Here is a 20385-nt window from a genome sequence, read left to right as displayed (position 1 = left end):
ACACCTTCTACTGATGTGGAAACAACCCCCTACAACACACATGAATCAAGACTTTAACATGTTTACAACGTCTATTAATTATTTATAAACAGAAACTTAGTATAAAGTGTGTCTCACCTCACAACAGCAAATCAAATAATCCAATCAACTTCCACCCATCGCAACACCTCAAGCTGGAGACTTGAGCATCAGTTTTCATGTAATGGAGTTGCATTAGCAGAGATGAACTCTCACTCCAGCTTGACAGTTCTCGTTTTCACCTTTAGTTAATTAGATATGCTTCTATCCTTGAATCAAATAAAATGACCCATTGTAGACAGGTAACCTTGCACCAGCTTTTCTTTTGTGAGGTGTAGGATCCTCCTAGAAAGCGATGATTTCTTGGAAGTGATGGGAGAATATTTGTCTAATTGATCTTTAATTTTCACGTCTGAGCACTCTGTGCCCCTGTGATGGGGTGTCCACCCCCACACCAGGCCAATTAACTTCTTGGCTGCACCTGGAGGAAAGACAGGGCATGCTAGGGCCTAATTGCTGATGCAGTCCTGCTAGGGGAGGAGCTGGGCAGGGTCTATGAAGAGAGGAAGTTAACAGGAGATAGGGGGCTGCAGTCAGGTGAGTCTGCAGTCACACTTCCTGAGACAAGGGGGAGAACAGGAACCTGAGAAAGGCAGGAGAGGAAACAGTCAGGCCTGAGAGGGATAGGGCTGAACTGCTGGTTTGAGGGTCCCTGGATTGGAACCGGGGGTAGAGGGTGGGCCCAGATTCCCCTACCAACCACTGCAAGAGTGGCACAGTCAGCATAGTGCAGACTGCCTGAGACTTTGAGGAAGGAGACTCTGATAATATCCCAGAAGCAGAGGATGGTGGTGCCTTGGATGGAGGGCTAAGTCACAAAGGAGAGGCACTGCAGTTCTGGACTAGCAGGACAGCAGTTGCAGAGCGACTGACTGGAACAATGGGCTAAGTGACTCCCGGGCAGGGTGCGGACAGGGGGCGAATATTTCTCCAGATGAGGCTCAAAGATGTGCTGCTGAGTGTTACGGCCTCACTGAAATGAAAATCATTACACAAGCCTTTTTTCTGATGGTAGGATTAAACCCCTTCCATGTAAACAGAGAGGGATGGTTTCCTTGGGGAAAACAAGGCTTGCCATGGAATGCACTTTGTCAGGAAGCTCAGCTGCCTGGAATAGATATTGCAGCTGTATTTTCTGGAACGAAAATTACAATTCACTGGGCAAAACCCTTGTTGGGAAACGCAAAGCGTTATACAAGCTACTGAGAAGAGGTTTCCATGGCGGTTCAGGAGTCAGAAATGTGTCTCTGGCATGACACATGGCAGTGAGAGCGGGCCCAGTGAAGTGGAAGGACTCAGACTGGAAGGGGGAAAACTGGAAAGAATCTGCTCGTAGGTGAATTGACAACAACAGAAGGGAAAACAGTAAAGAAAGTCACCGATACAAAACTGCCCACGTGTCAGATTTTTACCTGTTGTAAATAGGCATAGCTCCTGTGGTTTCCTCTGAGTAGGAGCGGCATTGATTTGCACCAGCTGAGGAGTTGGCCTGCTGCATGGCTATAATCCATTTTTTGTTCCAGCTTCAGTTCCTGTTTTTGCCTCCCTCCTGCTGCTGCGGGGTGTGTAAGAGTCACTGAACACTAGGATGCGACGGGGCAGTCAGAATAGGACCAGGCCTGTTTGAGATTAAGGACATTTGGATCTGGAGTGCGATGCTGTTCCAGTCTTTGAGGGGCTGTTGCACGGTGTTCTCCCGCTAGGAGAGAAAGGTCTCTTCCCAGCAGGGCTGAGCTCATTGCCTGAGCAGCAGGGGGCAAAGAGATTGCAGCTGCACACTTAGCTAGCCCATTCCTAGCCCTAGCAGCACTTCTCGTGAAGGCACCTAAACGCACACGCCTAATATCAATGAAATCACAGTAGCTTTTGTTCCAAAAGACACCGTTGTGATTCTCCTATCCCTGAAAGAAAGAAGAGATGAGTGCTCAGGGGGCCAGATTCAGACCTGGTGTAAGCAGGTTGCACCTCCCTTGCAAGTGCCTGCCTGGGCCAAATTATTTGGTGATGTAAACAGTGGTGTCACAGGGCATGTGACAATAGGGCAGGAAAGCAAAGCAGGCATAAATGGGCTCCTACTGCTTTATTTTACGTGCTTAACCAGCTAGATGTTTTCCCTGCCACACCCGCTTCTGTCACGTGGGGTGTAAATTACGCTCACTTTACATACACACGCATGGCCAGAGTGATGCAGGTCTCACTGCTTTATTGTCTTCCAGCCAACTTACTTCCGACATGTAACATACACTGCCGTTCTCCTCAGCCCACAATATGGCTCAGTGTCTCCCTGACTTTACCTGCACATAGTTCTGCTATTGTAGCCTTCTCACTGGCTCCTTTCGCTAATCACTATAATGCTGCGGCCTGACCTATTCCCCATTCAACTTTCTAATAGCCACAGGGGAAGCCTCAACGGCTCTGAAAAGTGGTTCAAATGCTTAGGCAAAAGCACTGTCTGGTATTGAAATCAGGAGAACTAAACTCTCCTTAGAGGTTTGGCTTGTAATCACACAGCTAAGCAGAACAGGAGACGACTCTGAGTTGACGGATTATAGCTGACAGGTTTGCAAATTCAAAACATATACAGCTTGAATTTAAATGGGGCGCTTCCCCTCTTCCTTTTTGTGCACTGCCCAGGGCCATGCAAGGATGCTACCATGAATTCCAGATAGCTCTTGCAGTAATGAGCACTGAAGGGCAACCTGCCTAGCAGCATTTGAAGTTGAACACTGGGGATAAAAGGGAAATAATGTAATTCCAATCTCCAGTTCTGTTTTGGAAACTGCTGAGAGGAAAAGGACTTGCTGTTGCCAAAGTCAAAACTGATTTTGCTCCAGGATCCATATATGTAAGAAATTATATCATTTGATCGCAAGGGCTCTGGTATATTTCCAGCCCTCTCTGCTGGCGAAAGCTGAGGGTTCTGAGCCTGCTCCCAAACCTAATTTTAGTATAGCCTCTCCTGCAGTGCTGGGGTTGGCATCACAAGTCAGTGAACTCCGCATTCCCTGCTATATGACGGGGTCCCCTGAGTGCAACAAACCCAGCTGTAATTTAGGACATGTGTTACTTTTCTGCCTGTCTGTGTGCATTTCCCGACTGGATAGTTTTGAGTAGGGCTGCTGTGTGAATTTCCTTTGCACAATCCAACACAATTCGCATCAGCGAGGGCTTGGTTTTGAACAACGCAGGCATGTACAAACTCAAGGTAACAAGAGATGAATGCAGGGAGTACAGGAGGACCTGATCCTGTGTTGAGAGCTCCCTTTGGGATTGGAAGTAGGGTTGCCAACTTTCTAATTGCACAAAACTGAACACCCGTTCCCACCCCCTGCCCCGCCCCTTCTCCAAGGCCCTACCCCCCCACTTGCTCCATCCCCCTGTTACTCGCTCTCCCCAACGCTCACTCACTTTCACTGGGCTGGGGCAGGGGTTGGGGTGTGGGAGGGGGGTGAGGGCTCCGGCTGGGGGTGTGGGCTCTGGGGTGGGGCCAGGGATGAGGGGTTTGGGGTGCAGGAAGTGGCTCAGGACTGGGGCAGGGGCAGGGGGTTGGAGCACAGGGTCCCGGTGGCACTTACCATGGCTCCCAGGAAGCAGCTGCCAGGTCCCTATGGCCCCTGGGTGCACAGGCGGCTAGGGAGGCTCCGCGCGCTGCCTTCGCGCCCACAGGCGCCACCCTCGCAGCTCCCATTGGTCGCGGTTCCTGGCCAATGGGAGCTGTGGAGCCGTCACTTGGGGCGGGGGCAGCGCATGGAGCCTCCCTGTGCCAAGGGGCCGCAGGGACCTAGTGGCCACTTCCGGGAGCTTTGAGGAGCCACGGCAGGTTGGAAGCTTGCCTTAACCCCACTGTGCCATTGACTGGCCTGGCCCTGCTGCGCCGTCGAAAACCAGATGCTCGGCAACACTAATTGGAAGCTTTTATCCTGTACATCATTCCAGCACCCAGTCATAAAAGTCTGTGATGAAGAGAATCAATCAATCAATGCAAACTAGGTAAAGGAAGCTGCAGGGCTCAATTCAAGGCCAGCTATGCCCCTACCAAGGAGAGTCATGAGCTCTGTTACTCCCAGTCACAGGCTATGGATATCATCAGGCTCTGGGTGAGGGGGAGAGCAGCTGCCACCTGGCTGCTATTCCCCTGCCTGTGCAGACGGGTGGAGAGTGGGTGGGAAATTGGCTTCACTCCCCCAGTCCAACACAGTTGAGCTGGGGTGGGGGGGAATGAAGTCGTCCCACTGCAAAGTCTGAGGCAATGTTGAAGCTCAGATTGGACTGCAAGGGGCAATCCTGCCCCATGTGAACAAATGCGACTTTACATGAATGAGGGCTGCAAAATTGGCCCTATGGTTGCTAGTGCTTCAGAAGAATTCAAGACTTCACACCATGGAGGCTGAGTTGGAGGGCACACTCCACTGGTGGAACAATACTTTGTCAGGCAGGAACTAGTTACACAAAACGGTTACATGCCCGGTCAGTCATTGTTATACAGTGATATGAAATGATGCCAACATGTGGTCATCGGCGGCACTTTTGCAAAGCACACTCATTAGGAATGTGTATGCAGGACATTAGCAGGTGAATATTAGTACTATACATCTGAATTTGAATAGGCCTAAGGACTAGGTTTTGTTTGAGAGCCCCTGGCCAAAGAAACTACACAAGTCCCGTGGCTGGAGGCAAGAACATTCTTCTGTGGGGGAGCTGGTGCCAGCCTCACCTCTCATCTCACAGGCAGTTCTCTCTGACTGCACCAGGGGGATGCCCAAAACAGGAGCCAGACATCAGCTTTCAACAGCCTTCACAGTTAAAGCCTGTCCCACTGGCTGATGGGTAGATTGATCAACACTCCATAGTGCTGCTAGTACACTCGCTATACAGAGACATAGGCTGAAAATAGATACAGGAGGGGAAAGTGGGGTGAGATGAGTGACAGCTCCAGTTCAAGGTGGATCTGACCTGCTCCCCTAAGGAAGTTAAAAAAAAATCCTGGCCCAAACCTGTTCTGAGTGCTGAAGGTGCTGTAGGTTCACTAAGGCTGCCAGATGGAGACCCTGGGAAGCACCTGGAAGAAAGATAGGAAACCTTTTCCATGGACGGTTTTTGTTTCTGTTCTGGATTTGTTAGGCCTGCATTACTTGGCTCCCAAGGATTGAGTCCAATGGCATTTCAGAAGCAACAACCAGTTCAGGACTCCAAGTGTTGAATAACTGAAAATGTGAGGGCTGCAGGGTACCAGGATGGTGTGGGTCTTTGCTGGAAAGCTCTGCAGGAGGGCTGGATGAGCGACAGGGCCAGTACAGAGGCAGGTAGAAGGGTGTGTGACCAAGCAAACTCTGTGAGCAATGATGAGGTGAGTTCTGAAGGAGTAAGACTGACAGGTCTTTCATACTGACAGGTTTTAACAAGTAAAGAGGCTACCTTGAATTAATATAACTGGGATATAGACAAGATACAGAAGGAACCATGGTAATCTGGTGAGGAAGCTTCTTGATACTTATTTTCTTAGACAAAGGCCAGGAGGGTTTCATTTGCATCTGATTTGCAAGCTGCTTTACTTTCTGGTGGAGAAAGGATGGAGGTGATGGTTTGAGCAACAGCTGAAGGCATTGGGAGAAACCTAAGATGACAAGATGGATAGGCAAAAAAAGGAACCACCAGAGCTGAGATCGTGGATAATCCTCCTGAAGGAGGAGACAGCTAACAACTATGGAACCTTTCCATCTGGTCACCAACAGTAGCTGTTCTGCCCAGAGGAAAACTAGATTGAGAACAAGCTGTAGGCTTTGACCACACTCCTGTCAATCTGTGATCAAGAAGTAATCCAGGGACAGAAAGAAAAGAAAGAAAGAAAGATCCAGTAACCTAGATTGGTGACTGCACAGGGAGAGATTTGGCTCCAGGCATCTGTGTCCAGAGGAAAAAAAAAACAGGGTGGCTTTTTGCCTCCTGGGTGCCAGAAGAAATGATCACAATGAGATTGTCTGACATTGTAAAGGAACAGCCCACATTGTAGTCAATGTGGGAACAAATGATTCCAAGAAGGGAGATTCACTATAGCCAAGATTCACTCCACGCCCCTGGAAAGAACTAAAGATCACCTCAGTTGAGCCCATCTTTTCCAAGATCTTCCCAGTGCCGAGTGTGAAAGGGAGAAGGATACCAGAGACCAAATGATAGAACTGGAGAAATGGAGGGCTGGAAAGGATCTCGCAGTCATCAAGCTGAGCCCCCCGCATTGAGGCAGGACCAAATAAACCTAGACCATCCCTTGCAGGTGTTTGTCCAGCCTGTTCTTATAAACCTTGAAAGACGGGGATTCCACAACCTCCCTTGGAAGCCTATTCCAGAGCGTAACTGCCCTTGGAGTTAGAAAGTTTTCCCTAATATCTAACCTAAACCTCCTTTTCTGCAGATTAAACCCATTAATTCTTGTCCTACCTTCAGTGGACATGGAGAACAATTGATCACTGTCCTCTTTATAGCAGTCCCTAACATAACTGAATACTGTTATTAGCTCTCCCCTGAGCCTTCTTTTCTCAAGACGAAACATGACCAGTTTTTTCAACTTTTCCTCACAGGTCAGGTTTTCTAAACCTTTGAACATTTTTGTTGCTCTCCTCCGGACTCTCTCCAGTTTGTCCACATCTTTCCTAAAGTGTGGCACCAAGAATTGGACACAGTGTTCCAGCTGAGACCTCACCAATGCTGAGGAAAGCAGGAGAATTACCTCACATATTAACATCCTGTTAATACACCCCAGAATATTAGCCTTTTTCACAGCTGCATCACATTGTTGACTCATATTCAATTTGTGATCTACAGTATGACCACCTAGCCAGTTATTCCCCATTTTGTAGTTGTGCATTTGAGTTTTCCTTCCTATGTGTAGTACTTTGCACTTGTCTTTATTGAATTTCATCTTGTTGGTTTCAGATCACTTCTCCAATTTGTCCAGGTTGTTTTGAACTCTAATCCTGTCCTCCAAAATGCTTACCATCCCTCCCAGCTTGGTGTCATCTGCAAACTTTAGAAGCATACTCTCCACTCCATTATCCAAGTCATTAATTAAAATATTGAACAGTACCAGACCCAGGATTGACCCCCGGGGGACCCAACTAGACACACTCTCCCAGTTTGGTAGCAAACTATTGATAACTACTCCCTGAGAATGGTCTGTCAACTAGTTATGCACCCACCTTAGAGTGATTTCATTTAGACATGTTAGGGGGCTTATTCCTTCACGCACTTACTTCCCTGGTCCTTCTCGCATGAACAGAGAGCAACAATACCCGAAGTCCAAAGGTGCAAACAATTCGATGTTTATTGGGGTGAACTTCCAGCAAGCATGATTCCAGTTTTCTTCCTTAGTGTCCCCGTTCCCAGCTCTAACACCACAGAGCCTTACACCTGTGTTCCTGTTCCCATTCCTGCCCTTAGCCAAACATGATTCCAATTTCCTTATCCCCATTCCCTGTTCCTATTTCCCCCTTTAGCAAAACATGATTCCAATTTCCCCACCCCCATTCCCTGTTCCAATTTTCCCCACACCCACCCACCCACTCATTCACTTCCTGATTGACTGCAGACTATATAGTAAAACTTGAGTTCTGCTTAGCTATAACTTAACCTATCATTTTCCTGAAATTTAACTAACCAATCCTAACATATTGTAACATGATTATGTAACCAATTATATCCCACCGCCTTAATTAGTTTACACCCAGCAAAATTAATTATACAGCAGACAGAAACAATCACAGAACCAGACAGAGATTATACCGACAAAAAATAGCAAAGTGGGAACCATAATGACAAAACAATACAGAAGTGAGAATTTCACATCCCAGCTATGGATAAGTGAGTTCTTGCCAGACAGGATGCTATCAAACTAAGTTTCCTTTTACATTTTCTAGGCACTTCCCTTTCTCTGGAGGTGATAGGCACTATCAGGACAGGATTGTATTCCTAACAGCCAAAAGCACCTTATTTCAATGTGTCTAGTTTGGAATGTGAGGATGTGCCGTTCACTTCCCAGCTTATGGCTGCCTCTGTTGCTTAGCCAAAGGCTTTAATCTAAGAACAGGGCCTCAGACTGTCACAGTAAGAGAAGGACCTTACACTGGCAGACAGTGATTTTGATTCTTTCTTTTATACCTCTAACTAGCCAAGTGATAAGAATACACCTAAATTCTTCGAGTACAGGCCTTTACCGACAGGCCTGAATATCTATATCCTAACAGACCACATTTCCTAAGCTTGCTTATGAGACTGTCATGTGGGAATGTTTCAAAAGCCTTACTAAAATCAAGATATATCACATCTATTCTACTCCTCCATCCAGTAGGCCATTAGCCCTGTTAAAGCCCTGTCAATAGCCCTGCTATTGTTTGTCTGTTCTTGACAAATCCATGCTGGCTATTCCTTGTGATACTAATATCCTCCAGGTGCTTACAAACTGATTGTTTAATAATTTGATCCAGTATCTTTCCAGGTATCAAAGTTTGGCTGACTGGTCTATAATTCTCATTCCTCTTTGTTCTCCTTTTTAGATATAGGTTATATGTTTGTCCTTCTCTAGTCTTCTGGGACCTCACCTGTCTTCCGTGAGATGTCGAAGGTAATTGCTAGTGGTTCCGAGATAGCTTCAGCTAGTTCCTTAAGTACCCTAGGATGAATTTCATCAGGTCCTGCCAACTTGAATACATCTAACTAAATATTCTTTAACCTGTTCTTTATCTATTTTGGCTTGCATTCCTTCCCCTTGTTGTTAATATTAACTGTGTTGAGTATCTGGTCACCATTAATCTTTTTAGTGAAGACTGAAGCAAAATAAGCATAAAACACCTCAGCTTTCCTAATGTCATCAGTTATTAGCTCTCCTTCCTCACTTGGGTCTAGTCTACAGGGGCAACGCTAAAGCGCAGCCGTGGCAGTGCTTTAACGTGCCTTGCGTGGTCGCAGTGCAGTGCTGGGAGAGAGTTCTCCCAGTGCTCTAAAAAACCCATCTCAACAAGGGGCGTAGCTCCCAGCGCTGGGGCACTGTTTACACTGGCGTTTTACAGAGCTGCAAATAGCTGCGCTCGGGGGGGTGTTTTTTCACCCTCCTGAGTGAGAACGTTGCAGCGCTGTTAATTGCCACTGTAGACAAGCCCTAAGTAGAAGACCCACTCTTTCCTTTATCTTTCTTTTACACCCTAATGTATTTAAAGAATCTCTTCTTATTGCCTTTTATGTCCCTTGCTAACTCATTTTGTGCCTTAGCCTTTCTGATTTTGTCCCTACATGTTTGTGCTATGCTTTTGTATTCCTTAGCAATTTGTCCATGTTTCCATTTCTTGAAGGATTCCTTTTTGATTTTGATGAATGATGCACCCGTTTTGTAGATTCTCATGGCATTGGAATAATGCCTTCTGTGATGAATGATGTTTTGGATTAGGTCTCCATTTATGCTGATGGGTACCAACAGCCTGCATTCACCAACAGCCTGCATTCAACAGCCTGCATTCAAAAACAGATTTTACACTACTTCGGAAAGTGGGAAGAGGGGAACTTCCATGAAGTCAAACAATATGGTGCGGGCTTCCAAACACATAACAAGAGATGGAGATTTTTTCCGAAATAAAAGCTGAGGAATAAAATAATCCAGGCACTAAAATGTATTTTCACCAAAGCAAAGAGCATGGGAAACAAGCCAGCAGAACCAGGAATGTCACTTACAACAGGACGGCTTGGGCACTGAACTGAGACTTGGGAGACCTGAGTTCTATTCCCAGCTCTGGTGTGAGTTTAGGGAAATCAATTCATCTCTCTCTGACTGGTTCCCTGCCCAGTCTTTACCAGTAAGCTTTTTTTCAGGGACTCTATTTATATTATGTGTTTGTACTGAGCAAGATTTTTAAGGATATTTAGGTGCCAATGATTTCAATTGGAGTTAGATGCCTCCAGTGACTAGGATGATGGGCCTTGATTTCAGTTGGGGCCATTAGGTGTGGCTGTAATACACATAATAAATATGTGTACCACAGTAATACACATAATAAATACACAATAAATGGGCATGGGAATCCTGTTTTACAGGGGGTTTGTGAGGCTTAATGTTTGTAAGACACTTGGAGATCCTTGGATGAAGCACAACACACTGTTAACAATACAATGGGGCCTCACATTCAGAACTTTACCACTTAAACCTATTTCCTGCTATGAGCACTTGATCGGCTGGTTCGTGGGTGAAACCACATTACCACATAAGGTTAAAAAAATGTCAGCATCTATAAAATCATAGCACAGCTCACTGCCAGTTGTGTGTACACATTGTGATACCCAAGCTTGTCACACAGATGAAGAAAAAGGAATCAGATTCCGCTCTGCATTACACCAGTGTAAAAACAGCGTATGCCACTGATTTCACCTGGATTTACACCAGTGTAAATGAGAGCAGAATTTGGCCACTGGTGATTATGAATCAGCTGGGACAAAACAGCAGATGTAGAGGGATTTCACCAGACATTACATAGGAGAACAGTCTAGGAGCAGATGTCAATCTGAATATCAGAGCACACAACTGATAGTGAAGTTCCCTGAAGGTGAACTTCAGATATTCTTGGTGACAAGGATATTTTGGATTGTTAAAACAAGCATACTGCAGGTCCTGAGATGCTAAGGAACCTGTAGAATGTCTGTTAAGACCACTGTTTTGTCAGTTCTACAGAGAATTTTTTCTCGGGGACAAACTGTTTTAACCATGTCTGATATAGAAGGCCAGAGAAAATGCTGTCACATTCCGTTCCTGTACTGGAATTGGACATAGTGCTCCAGTGGATAATGAGATACTCTGCATCTGTTTGCATAAAAAGAAGCTGGACACTGAATGAACTGACACTGGGAAGCATCTGCTGAAATGCTATAAAACAGACCCTGCCTATGGCTAGTTTCCAGTGATCCACAGTTATTGCCTGGTGTCTTAGAGTGTGCAAGCTTCCTCTCCTAATCGAGAAGCTGTGCTAGGTAGTCAGGATGGCCATTACCATGCTCAGATAACAGGGTGATGGATGAAGTACAAGAACCTAAATAGGTTAGAAAAGAATAGAACAGATCAAGAGATTTTTCATGAGCAGGAGAAGATTCTTCCTCTGTAGTAGGAGGGACAAGTGGAGTGAGATGTCTGATACCCCTTCTCCACACTCAACTCCTTTTGAGTTGACTGTTTGGATCAAGGAGAGGGAAAATGGCAAAGGCCTTGAGGTTTATTCAAGTTGGGCCAAGCTTGCTTAGGAGCTGCACTGAATCCCTTCCCTTTTTCCTTTCTGTACCCCCACACTTTATTTAAATAAGAACGACTTCGGCTTCACACCTCTTTGTTTGTGGATTCTTGCCCTGGCCATTCTCCTCCAACAGAAGGATCCCTTTAGGGTTCCCCACAGGCAGCCTCACTGACCTAGCCTCAGGAAGGGGGTGGGGCAGCATTAGTATGTGACTAGGGTTGTGTCTGCACTGTGTTTTAAAACCCGCCGCAGCGAGTCTCAGGGTCTACTGATGGGGCTTGTGCTTTGGCACTAAAACCAGCTGGAGCACAGGGTCTGAAGCTCAGGGTGGGGGAGTGAGTCAGAGCCTAAGCTCCAGCCCGAACAGCAACATCTACATGTTGATTTTAGCACCACAGCGCAAGCCCTGAGCACCTGAGTCTGTAGACCCAGGCTCAGACTTGCTGCCATGGTTTTAAAGCCCCCCTGGCAGAGACTGATGAAGAGATGTACTGAATCAATGTTTCACTGGCTGCTCTGCCCAGGACCTTGTCCCAACCAGCAGATCCTTCCACTTTTTGGGCTGCACTGGTCATCACAGACCCTTTCGCTGCTTTCTGTCACCATTACCTTCCCGACAAGCAGGCTAACCAGTTCAGGAACCATGTGGATGGGTTTCCTCTGATGGATGACGGCATGAGTCCGAGCTAACTGTGGCCCAAGGAGCATATGATATGGGTGAAAATCCTGCCCCCTCACCCCAAAATCAGGATTTCACCCTGTGTGCTTTAAGATAGTCATCCTGGACCCGATTCAGCAAAGCATGGAAGCATGTGCCTAACTTTAAGCATGGACCTAAATCCCATTGACTTAATGTGACTTAAACATGTACTCAAGTGAAGAGATGGTTGGGAATTTTCCATCAAAAGGGTTTTTCTATGGAAGATGTGGTTTCACAAAATCAAAATTTTTCCATGGGAAAACTTCAATTCTGCCAACATTTTTAAAAAGAATTTCTGTCAGGAAAACAGAAACATTATTTTGTTTTGGGTCAGGCTGTCCTGAATTGAAAGGTTTTGATTTGTTAAAATGACCTGAAATGTCTTGTTCAATATTAAACTTCATTTCCCTATGGCACTGAAGCAAACGAACCTATTCACATGCTTAAAGTTACTCATGCGCTTAAGCGCATTTCTGGACTGGAGGCTTGACTTTCAGCTCTCTTTCTCTTTCCAACAGTGTCTTCGCTCCATTGGTCTTAAAGCTACAAGTGCCTTAACAGTTTGTTTATTAAAATGCATTTTTACCCTCTCAAATTTAATTTCAAATCCCCTCATCCGACCATGGCATGATTCAGTTATCTTGCTCATTCTGGTGGCGTAATTTGCAGTTTTGGATGGTAACTTAAAAGTAATTATGCTCAAACCGGCTTTTCTTTTTTTAATCTTTTCTTGTGTGTGTGTGTGTGTGGGGGAATGCTTCAAAGCTTCAGAAATAGCTTTGGGGACTTCCTCTTTTGGACGAGGCAATCCAAATGGGAAGTTGGGAACCTGCCAAACATTTAAAGAAATGGTAATTATTAGCTTTGAAATCTTCCAGTGTTTAACATGTAAGCAAAGTCATATTTGTCTGTTAAAAACATGGGCCCAGTTGTGCAGGGCCTTAATGATGTGAGTAAGCCTTGTTTGTGTGAGGAGTCCTAACACTTATTCTCACAAATCCCTCAGCGTAAGCTTCGTGTGGTTGTCTTCTCTATGTTGAATCCAGTACCAGGCACACCGACGGGACGGAATAAATAATGAACAATCATAGTTCACAAATGTTGTCATTGTCAGCAGACTATATCTGAGCCAAGTGGAATCTAGTCCTTACACGCCAGATACAGTTTTTAGTTTAGCTGGCTGTGGATTCTGGGCTAAATCCATGAACTTGAAGTAAATAGTGAGGAAACGCTCATTGCGGGTTATGGGTTTGTTTGTAAGACTACTCTTTAAACATGTGACCACGTTGCACAACACATAATCTGGATAAATTAAACAGTGAGGACATTGTTACACATACATGAAACAGGCTACTCATGTTCAGCCTCTTGTTTATGTCCTTTTTAGAGGAAAAACACAACAAATATAGGGATGAGCTCCGACCTAGAAAAATGAATTTGATTCCTACCACATTTAATTTAGTTTTGTTTTTAACCCCAGCCTCTTTTCCCAGTCCAAGTGAAATGTCAGAGTTCTGTCAAAAGGTCACTACTCCTCCACACGGAGACTTCAGCTTTGGATCTTTAGTCAAGATCGAAAATATCATTATTCATGGAAGACGTTTAATATGTTGATGCTTAAAACAATGAAAAGGTGAAATATATGCACAGATCTTTTTGATATGTACTGAGTTTATATTGGTCCTTTGCTCTCTCTTGGAGCCACGTGGGTGCGGTGGGGCAGGAGAGCTTGCACTGCTGCTATTTTTAGTAGGAAAAACTTTCTGCAGATAAGGGTAGTTAAACTCTGGAACAGGCTTCCAGGAGAGGAGGAGGGGGCCCTGAGCTGAGCGGGGGTCTCGGGTGTTATTGTAATACGGAATCATATTAGAAAGCCACTAAGTGTGGTTTACTGCTGTAAGTGAATGTAGTGCCGTCACTGGAGGTGTTTAAGAACTGGCTGGACGGACAGCTGTCAGGGATGGTCTAGGTATATCAGACCTCAGTGCAGGGGGCCGGACTTGATGACTTCTCAAGGTCTTTTCCAGCCTTACATTTCTAGGATTCTGTATTACTGCAGCTCCTTGAGACCCCTACTCAGATTGGGGCTCCATCAGGCTAGGTGCTGTACGGACACATAGTAAGAGCAAGTTCCTGCCCCACAGAGCTTCCTATGTAAATAAACAAGGCTGATAAAGGGTGGGAGGTGAAATACAGCCACAGAAAGGGGCAGTCACTTGCCCCAGGTCACACACAGAGCAGGTCACTGGCACAGCTGGGAATAGAAGCCAGGTCTCCTGAGCCTCAATACTCTATCCATTGAACCACACTGCATCTAAATAACGAACATGCCCTGAAGATAGACAGGGACTGCAGTCTTCAGGGTTGCCAGGTAATATGCACTGCATTCACTTAAAGCAATAAATAACACCCACTGGATTTGTTCAATAGGGTGCCAAAATTTAATCCACGTGCAAAGGTGTCTTTATTCCTCTTGTGAATTAATCCTGGATGCATTTGTGGGGGTGGGAAAACCTTCTTAGCAATTCCTGACCGTGTGCCTTTAATGTTCCCTTATCACATTGATAAGGAATTTCCCAGGCTGTTGGTGGGTTTTTTTGGGTAGATTAGGGTACGGGGCGGAGAGATAAACCCATGAAATGAAGAAGCAGCAGCTTCACTCTGCAGGACTTGAAAGCTCACCTGGCTGGCAGGAATTGGCAATGGCACGGGTCAATTCCATAATCAGGAACTGTTTGGCTCAACGCCGTCAGAAAGCACTTTCCTGTGCACCTGAGGAGGGATACCCTTTCCTGAGCCCTGCTCACTAGCACTCCCTAATCCCTCTGCACTTTACAAGATCCATGGGCTTTTCACTATGGTCTTGATTGTCCCTAGGTCTGTGGGTGCAGGGGGTAGTGGATGCCATGGGCCCATGACAGCCCATATTTGCAGCAGGTGGGCAAGGAGAGGGGGTGTGTGGTTACAGCCTTGACTCTGGCCCCACAAAACTTTGGCCAGTTGAGGTGGCACAGGGGTGCAATCCTTTGCTGCTGGTATAGGCTCAGGAACAAGAGGGAAACACAGTACAGCCTCCTTAGCCAGGCACGTTGGACTCGATCCTACAATGTGCTGAGCGCTCTGGGCCTGACCTGGTGAAACACTTCAGCACGTGCTTAAATTAAGCACAGGAGCAGTCCCACTGTATGAGCCAGGCAGGCCAAGACATCTTGGCTGTTCTAAAGAAAACGTGTCTGGATTTGTGCCTCTAACAATCCTTCACGGAGCAGGCACAGTGTATTTTGTCTGAATTTTACCACTAAGTGTGTAAAGGGCTCCTTCCTGACAGATGTTGGAGCAACGCAACCTTGATCCTGCAAAGCACTTAAGCACATGCTTAACTTTAAGCACATGACCATGAGTAGTTAGTGGGAGTATAAAAAGGACTGTACTTTCTCAGTAAATAACTGTCCAAGGCTCAATACACACTCAAATCAAACACAGCTATCTTCAGAACATCCAAAGGCACGTCTGCTCAGTGAGGACTATTTCCATGCCTAATTTCACATTTCAACCCCCAGCCATTTCAGCTGCAGAGATGTTCAAAAAAATGGTGTGAGAAGTATTTTCAAATAGGGAAAATGTCAGAACTCTTTTTGTTCCCACTTTGCAAATGAGTCACCTTCAGGCAGACAAGGGGTCAGGAACATTTCGGCCCACAAGGCGAAATTTTAAGAAAGGTACATGTGCTTGAAAACAAAGGATTAGACTGAAAAATGTTACACAGCCTGAAGCATAGACACTGCTGCTGGTTCCACTGAAGTGCACCCTTAGCAACTGCCTTGAAATCTTACTTAGATTGTAAGGTCTTTGGGGCAGGGACTGTCTTTTTGTTCCGTGTTTCTACGGTGCCCAGCATGATGGGGTTCTGGTCCATGACTAGAGCTCGTAGGTGGTATGGTAACATAAATAATGATGATGATAATTAAAAGGAGATAGTGTAATTGTGTCATTCAGTGACTAACGTTGGAGAAAAAGGAAAAGTCAGATTTCAAAACTGCATTTTCCTTTTTCAAAAATCTTTAGTCTGAATATCTGAAGTACAAGATATGGGGGTTTGCAACAGAACTACAAGGTCTAGTGTCTGCTCTAAACTAATTTAAATTATGTTACCAACTTCCCCAAAGGAATGAAGCATAATGAAAAATTGTTTCCTCGGAATAATTTAAAAAGCTATTTTAAAGTATATCAGCACAATTGCTGTTGGGGTGACTTTGGGGCTAGACACAACAGGCTTTCTCCCTAAATTTTCTATAATTACAACAGGGTATGACACATATGAAAAATGCACAGTTCATTGATCAGGTTTGGCACCAACGTCTCAAAAATTAGCCAATGACTTTTTCTAACACTTCCCAAATTACAGAAAAAGAGTGATTCCTCTGTTGTTCCCCCCTCCATCAGTCATGTTCTTCCCCCTCACAGGAAACAGAACATAATCTCAAACGTAAATGATCACTGCAGCTTCACAAAGAAATCCCAAATGTAATCTAGGAGATAGAGTAACCAGGCACTAAAAAACCTGTTATCAAATTTTTCCTCACCATTCAACTAGACAGGAAGATATAAAGTGAAGGTGAGCATGATACAATAAGGGACAAATACTCAGCGGGTGTATTGTTATAGCTCCAATGACTTCCATGAAGCTATGACAATTTACACACGATGAGGATCTGCACTTAAGTATCAAAAGATTGTTCCACAGGTAAAGCTGTGCAAATGTTATATACAAAAATCTGTATTAAAAGAATGTTAAGGTTGCAAAGTCAAGCACTCAAATGTTAGGAAATGCCAGAATTAAGGTTGCCTGTGCAACGTTAATTCGCCCATCTTGTGTGTATATGTTATGATACAGTCTATATCTACATGATCACCGTAAAATCTTAGTGTCTTCCATTTAGAATTAATAGCAGTACAAAGTCTCTAGTGGACTTGAGGGAGTCTCTGATACTTCTCCCTTTATGGGCACCCTAACACTCTGGTTTTTGACCACCATTACACATTTAGTAAATATTTTCATGGAATTACCCACAACAATGTCCAGGTCGTTTCCCTGAGTAGTTAGTCATCTTAGTATCTTGCAATATTAAGAAGCAGTTCAAATGATTCTTTCCTATGTGCATCACCTTGCACTTGCCAACAAAAAATTTAATCTGTTATCATGTTCCCTAGTCACCTAACTTTGTTAGACTACTCTCGATACTCACAGTCTTCTCTAGTCTTAACTCACCTAAATAATTTTTTGTCACTTGCAAATACAACCATCTCAATATTCCCTCCCCTTTCCAGATTATTAATTGATCTATTAAACAACAATGATCTTAATATAGTTCCTTAGGGCACCCCCTCTGTTCAACTTCTCCTATGTTGAAAATTGATCATTTATTTCTACACTCTGTTTTCTGCCTCTTTAGTGATATTCTGATCCATGGTATTGTTTTACCCATCATCCTGTGATATTTAATTTTCTTAACAGCCTCCTTCATTTACTAGTTTATTGACATGCTCCAAGAATTCAAATGGCTTAGTGAGGCATGATTTTCCTTTCCAGGAAGCTATGCTGGTTTGTTCCTATCCAAAGCTTCTCATCTATGTGTTTTATCATTCCATTTTTATCCCTTCAGAGTACAGATCTCAGTCTATTATTAAGCAATTTACCTCTGTCTCGCTCATGTATCTATTCAAAATACAGTATAATATGGTATCTTATTGCAGTTTGGGCTATTGCATTCAACAGGAAATAAAAGTACTCATGCCACAAATCTTAGACAGAATTAACTACAATTTCCCTAAATCATACATAGGTATTGCTATTTGCTCACTCAAATTTCAACTGAAAGAACTTTTACGTGACAGAAAACATGACAGAAGCCTAAAAGAAATATTTGTATTTAATTAAAAAAAAATCAATCAAATATAAGACTTACATATGAACCATAATCCACTGCTAGAGTCTGCAGAGCCCATGGGAGACCCAGGCCAATTAAAATGTCAAAAACGTTACTTCCAATGGAATTCGACACAGCCATATCCCCCATGCCTGCAGAAACAGGAAACGGGGTACAATCAGTCATTTCAGTAAAGGCTTCTTGCTCTTCAACAAGAATATCTGCATCTGAACTACTCCTGACTCTGCATAGATTAACACTGGCTAGATTTGGCCTTTCTTTATAACTAATGCTCATTTCTTAAAAAAAAAAAAAATAAATAAAAATATGGGCATACTGGGGAAGCGTATGTTTCACCAGAAAACATCCTCTTGGCCTTCCAAAGCAGTATTGCCAACTCAATTTTTCTTAAAGCTCCAGCTTCTGGAGTAATGGAAATCTGTTTTCATTAAAAATAATTTTCCAGCCCTCCTGGTTGTGGAGAAAAGCTGGAGAAAATGACTCAAGTGTTCCCAAAGTCTCAGAAACCAGAAGACAAATAAACTTAATCCTTAATTTTCAAGTTGAACATGTTTTTTTGAATGCTTAGCATTGGCTATGCTGCTAAAGCATGGTCCAGACTCAGTAGTGGCCTTTTACCTTCTCTGTGATGGCAAGTTAGTTCTAGGACAATCTCCTGTTCTCTCTGCAAATATTAAATTTCAAATCAGCGTTGATTTCACTCATCAGAACCTCTCCCTGCTGCTCCTTTGGACATATTAGTATGCCACTAGAGTAGTCCAGCCCCACCCCCACAAATTTGACTGATTGATATAAGCGGCCCTTCCCAAATGTTAAGTGGAACCAACACAAGACTCCAAGGGCCAGTTCCTCTGCTCTAATGGAGCTATGAGAATTTCCACCAGCTGATGATCTGCCTCTAGAGGCATAAGAACCTGAAAAGAACAGAAGGACGGAGGCTGTTCTACCTCATCTGTGTCATACCCCTCTTCCCATACTGCCCTGCCCAGAGTATAGCTCTGGAAACCTATGGTTCTGAATAATAGAGAGTGGATGTCCAAAGGCTGCAATGGTTTCAAGTAATTATGTCTATTACAGATCAGTTGGAGTCTTATTTCAAACCTTTGCATCTTTGCCACATCTTGGAAACCATATATTACAGAACCTGAGTAGCAAACATACCCATTTTTCCAGTTGAGCTAGTAAAGGAGAGCTGGGGAATGCTCATGTCTTGCCCTTCAGCCCCAGCTTGTTTTTTCAAAGCTTGGACCTCCTGAGAATAGCATCTGGACACCTCAGGGAAGATGCACTTTCATATCATCCCCTTTATCGGGAAAGCTTATCTGGAGGCTAGCAAGCCATACTTCCTCTGTACCTCCTTAACAGGAAGTGGACATGTAGCAGATGCTTTCACATCCATGTTTGCTAATATAGGAGGCAAACCTACCTTGTCTTGCTACTATAAGGCTAGCCATGCAGTCCGGCACGCTGGTTCCAGCTGCCAGGAATGTGATACCCATGATCACGTCTGGAATACCCAATGTGTAGCCAATGATCGTAACCTAGGGAAATAAGTGGAACTGTCAAGAGGCTTAAATTTATTTAAAACCTAGTCAAACTTGTCCCTACATTGCAATATGATCTGGGTCAGTTTCTATAACTAAGTTTGATGGTGATGCAAAAGAACTTCTTAAAAAGGGAAAATTAAGAGAGGGAGGGGTTTAATGGGCAGGGCAACTGGCATAGGGTCAGGAAACCTGAGTTCTATTCCCCACTCTGCCATGGACCGTTGACAAGCCACTTCACCTCATGAGGCCTCTCTTTTCTCTACACCCTTTATCTGCTGTGTCTATTTGAACTGTAAACTACTTGGGGCAGGGACTGTCTGAATGGTGCCTAGCACAATAGGAGCCTGATCTTCATGAGGTGTTTTGCCTTCCTCTGAAGCATGGGGCACGGGTCACTTGCAGGTTTAAACTAGTCTAAATGGTGGATTCTCCTGTCACTTGAAGTCTTTAAACCATGATTTGAGGACTTCAGCAACTCAGCCAGAGGTTAGGGGGCTCCTACAGGACCAGGTAGGTGAGGTTCTGTGGCCTGCAATTTGCAGGTCAGATTAGATGATCATAATGGCCCCTTCTGGCCTTAAAGTCTATGAATTAGAGCCATTAGGCATTACTATAATACAAATAATAGTTAAATAATCATGAAAACCAAAGATAATTATACCATAAGCATATTGTAGTCAGGGGTACAGCCTCAAGTCAGTGCAGGCAACTTAACACACAGGAGATACTGCTAACCATCTTCATGTCTTTTGGTAAGCACGTTGCAACCTATTAGTGTTCTTTGAATCATTACGCATTTTGGAACGTTGGAAGCTCTTGCTTAACGCAGAACTTATCATCAGTGCAAGTTACAC

General features: G+C 44.4%; 1 protein-coding gene across 2 annotated transcripts in view; it reads right to left on the bottom strand.

Annotated features, from left to right (window-relative positions):
• The window catches only part of SLC24A3 (solute carrier family 24 member 3), a 330004-nt gene that overhangs the window by 21118 nt on the left and 288501 nt on the right, over positions 1-20385 (bottom strand). For both annotated transcript variants that reach the window (XM_037896225.2, XM_037896224.2), the window contains exons 14-15: positions 19411-19525; positions 18003-18115 (exon numbers count right to left, since the gene is read on the bottom strand). In XM_037896225.2, the coding sequence (XP_037752153.1) occupies positions 18003-18115; positions 19411-19525 (228 nt within the window). The remainder of the gene's footprint in view (positions 1-18002; positions 18116-19410; positions 19526-20385) is intronic.

The sequence above is a fragment of the Chelonia mydas genome, chromosome 3 (genome assembly GCF_015237465.2).
Source record: "Chelonia mydas isolate rCheMyd1 chromosome 3, rCheMyd1.pri.v2, whole genome shotgun sequence".
Classification (NCBI taxonomy): domain Eukaryota; kingdom Metazoa; phylum Chordata; order Testudines; family Cheloniidae; genus Chelonia; species Chelonia mydas.
The sequence above is the reverse complement of the archived record's forward strand: the minus strand, read 5'-3'. Positions and strand labels throughout refer to the sequence as shown.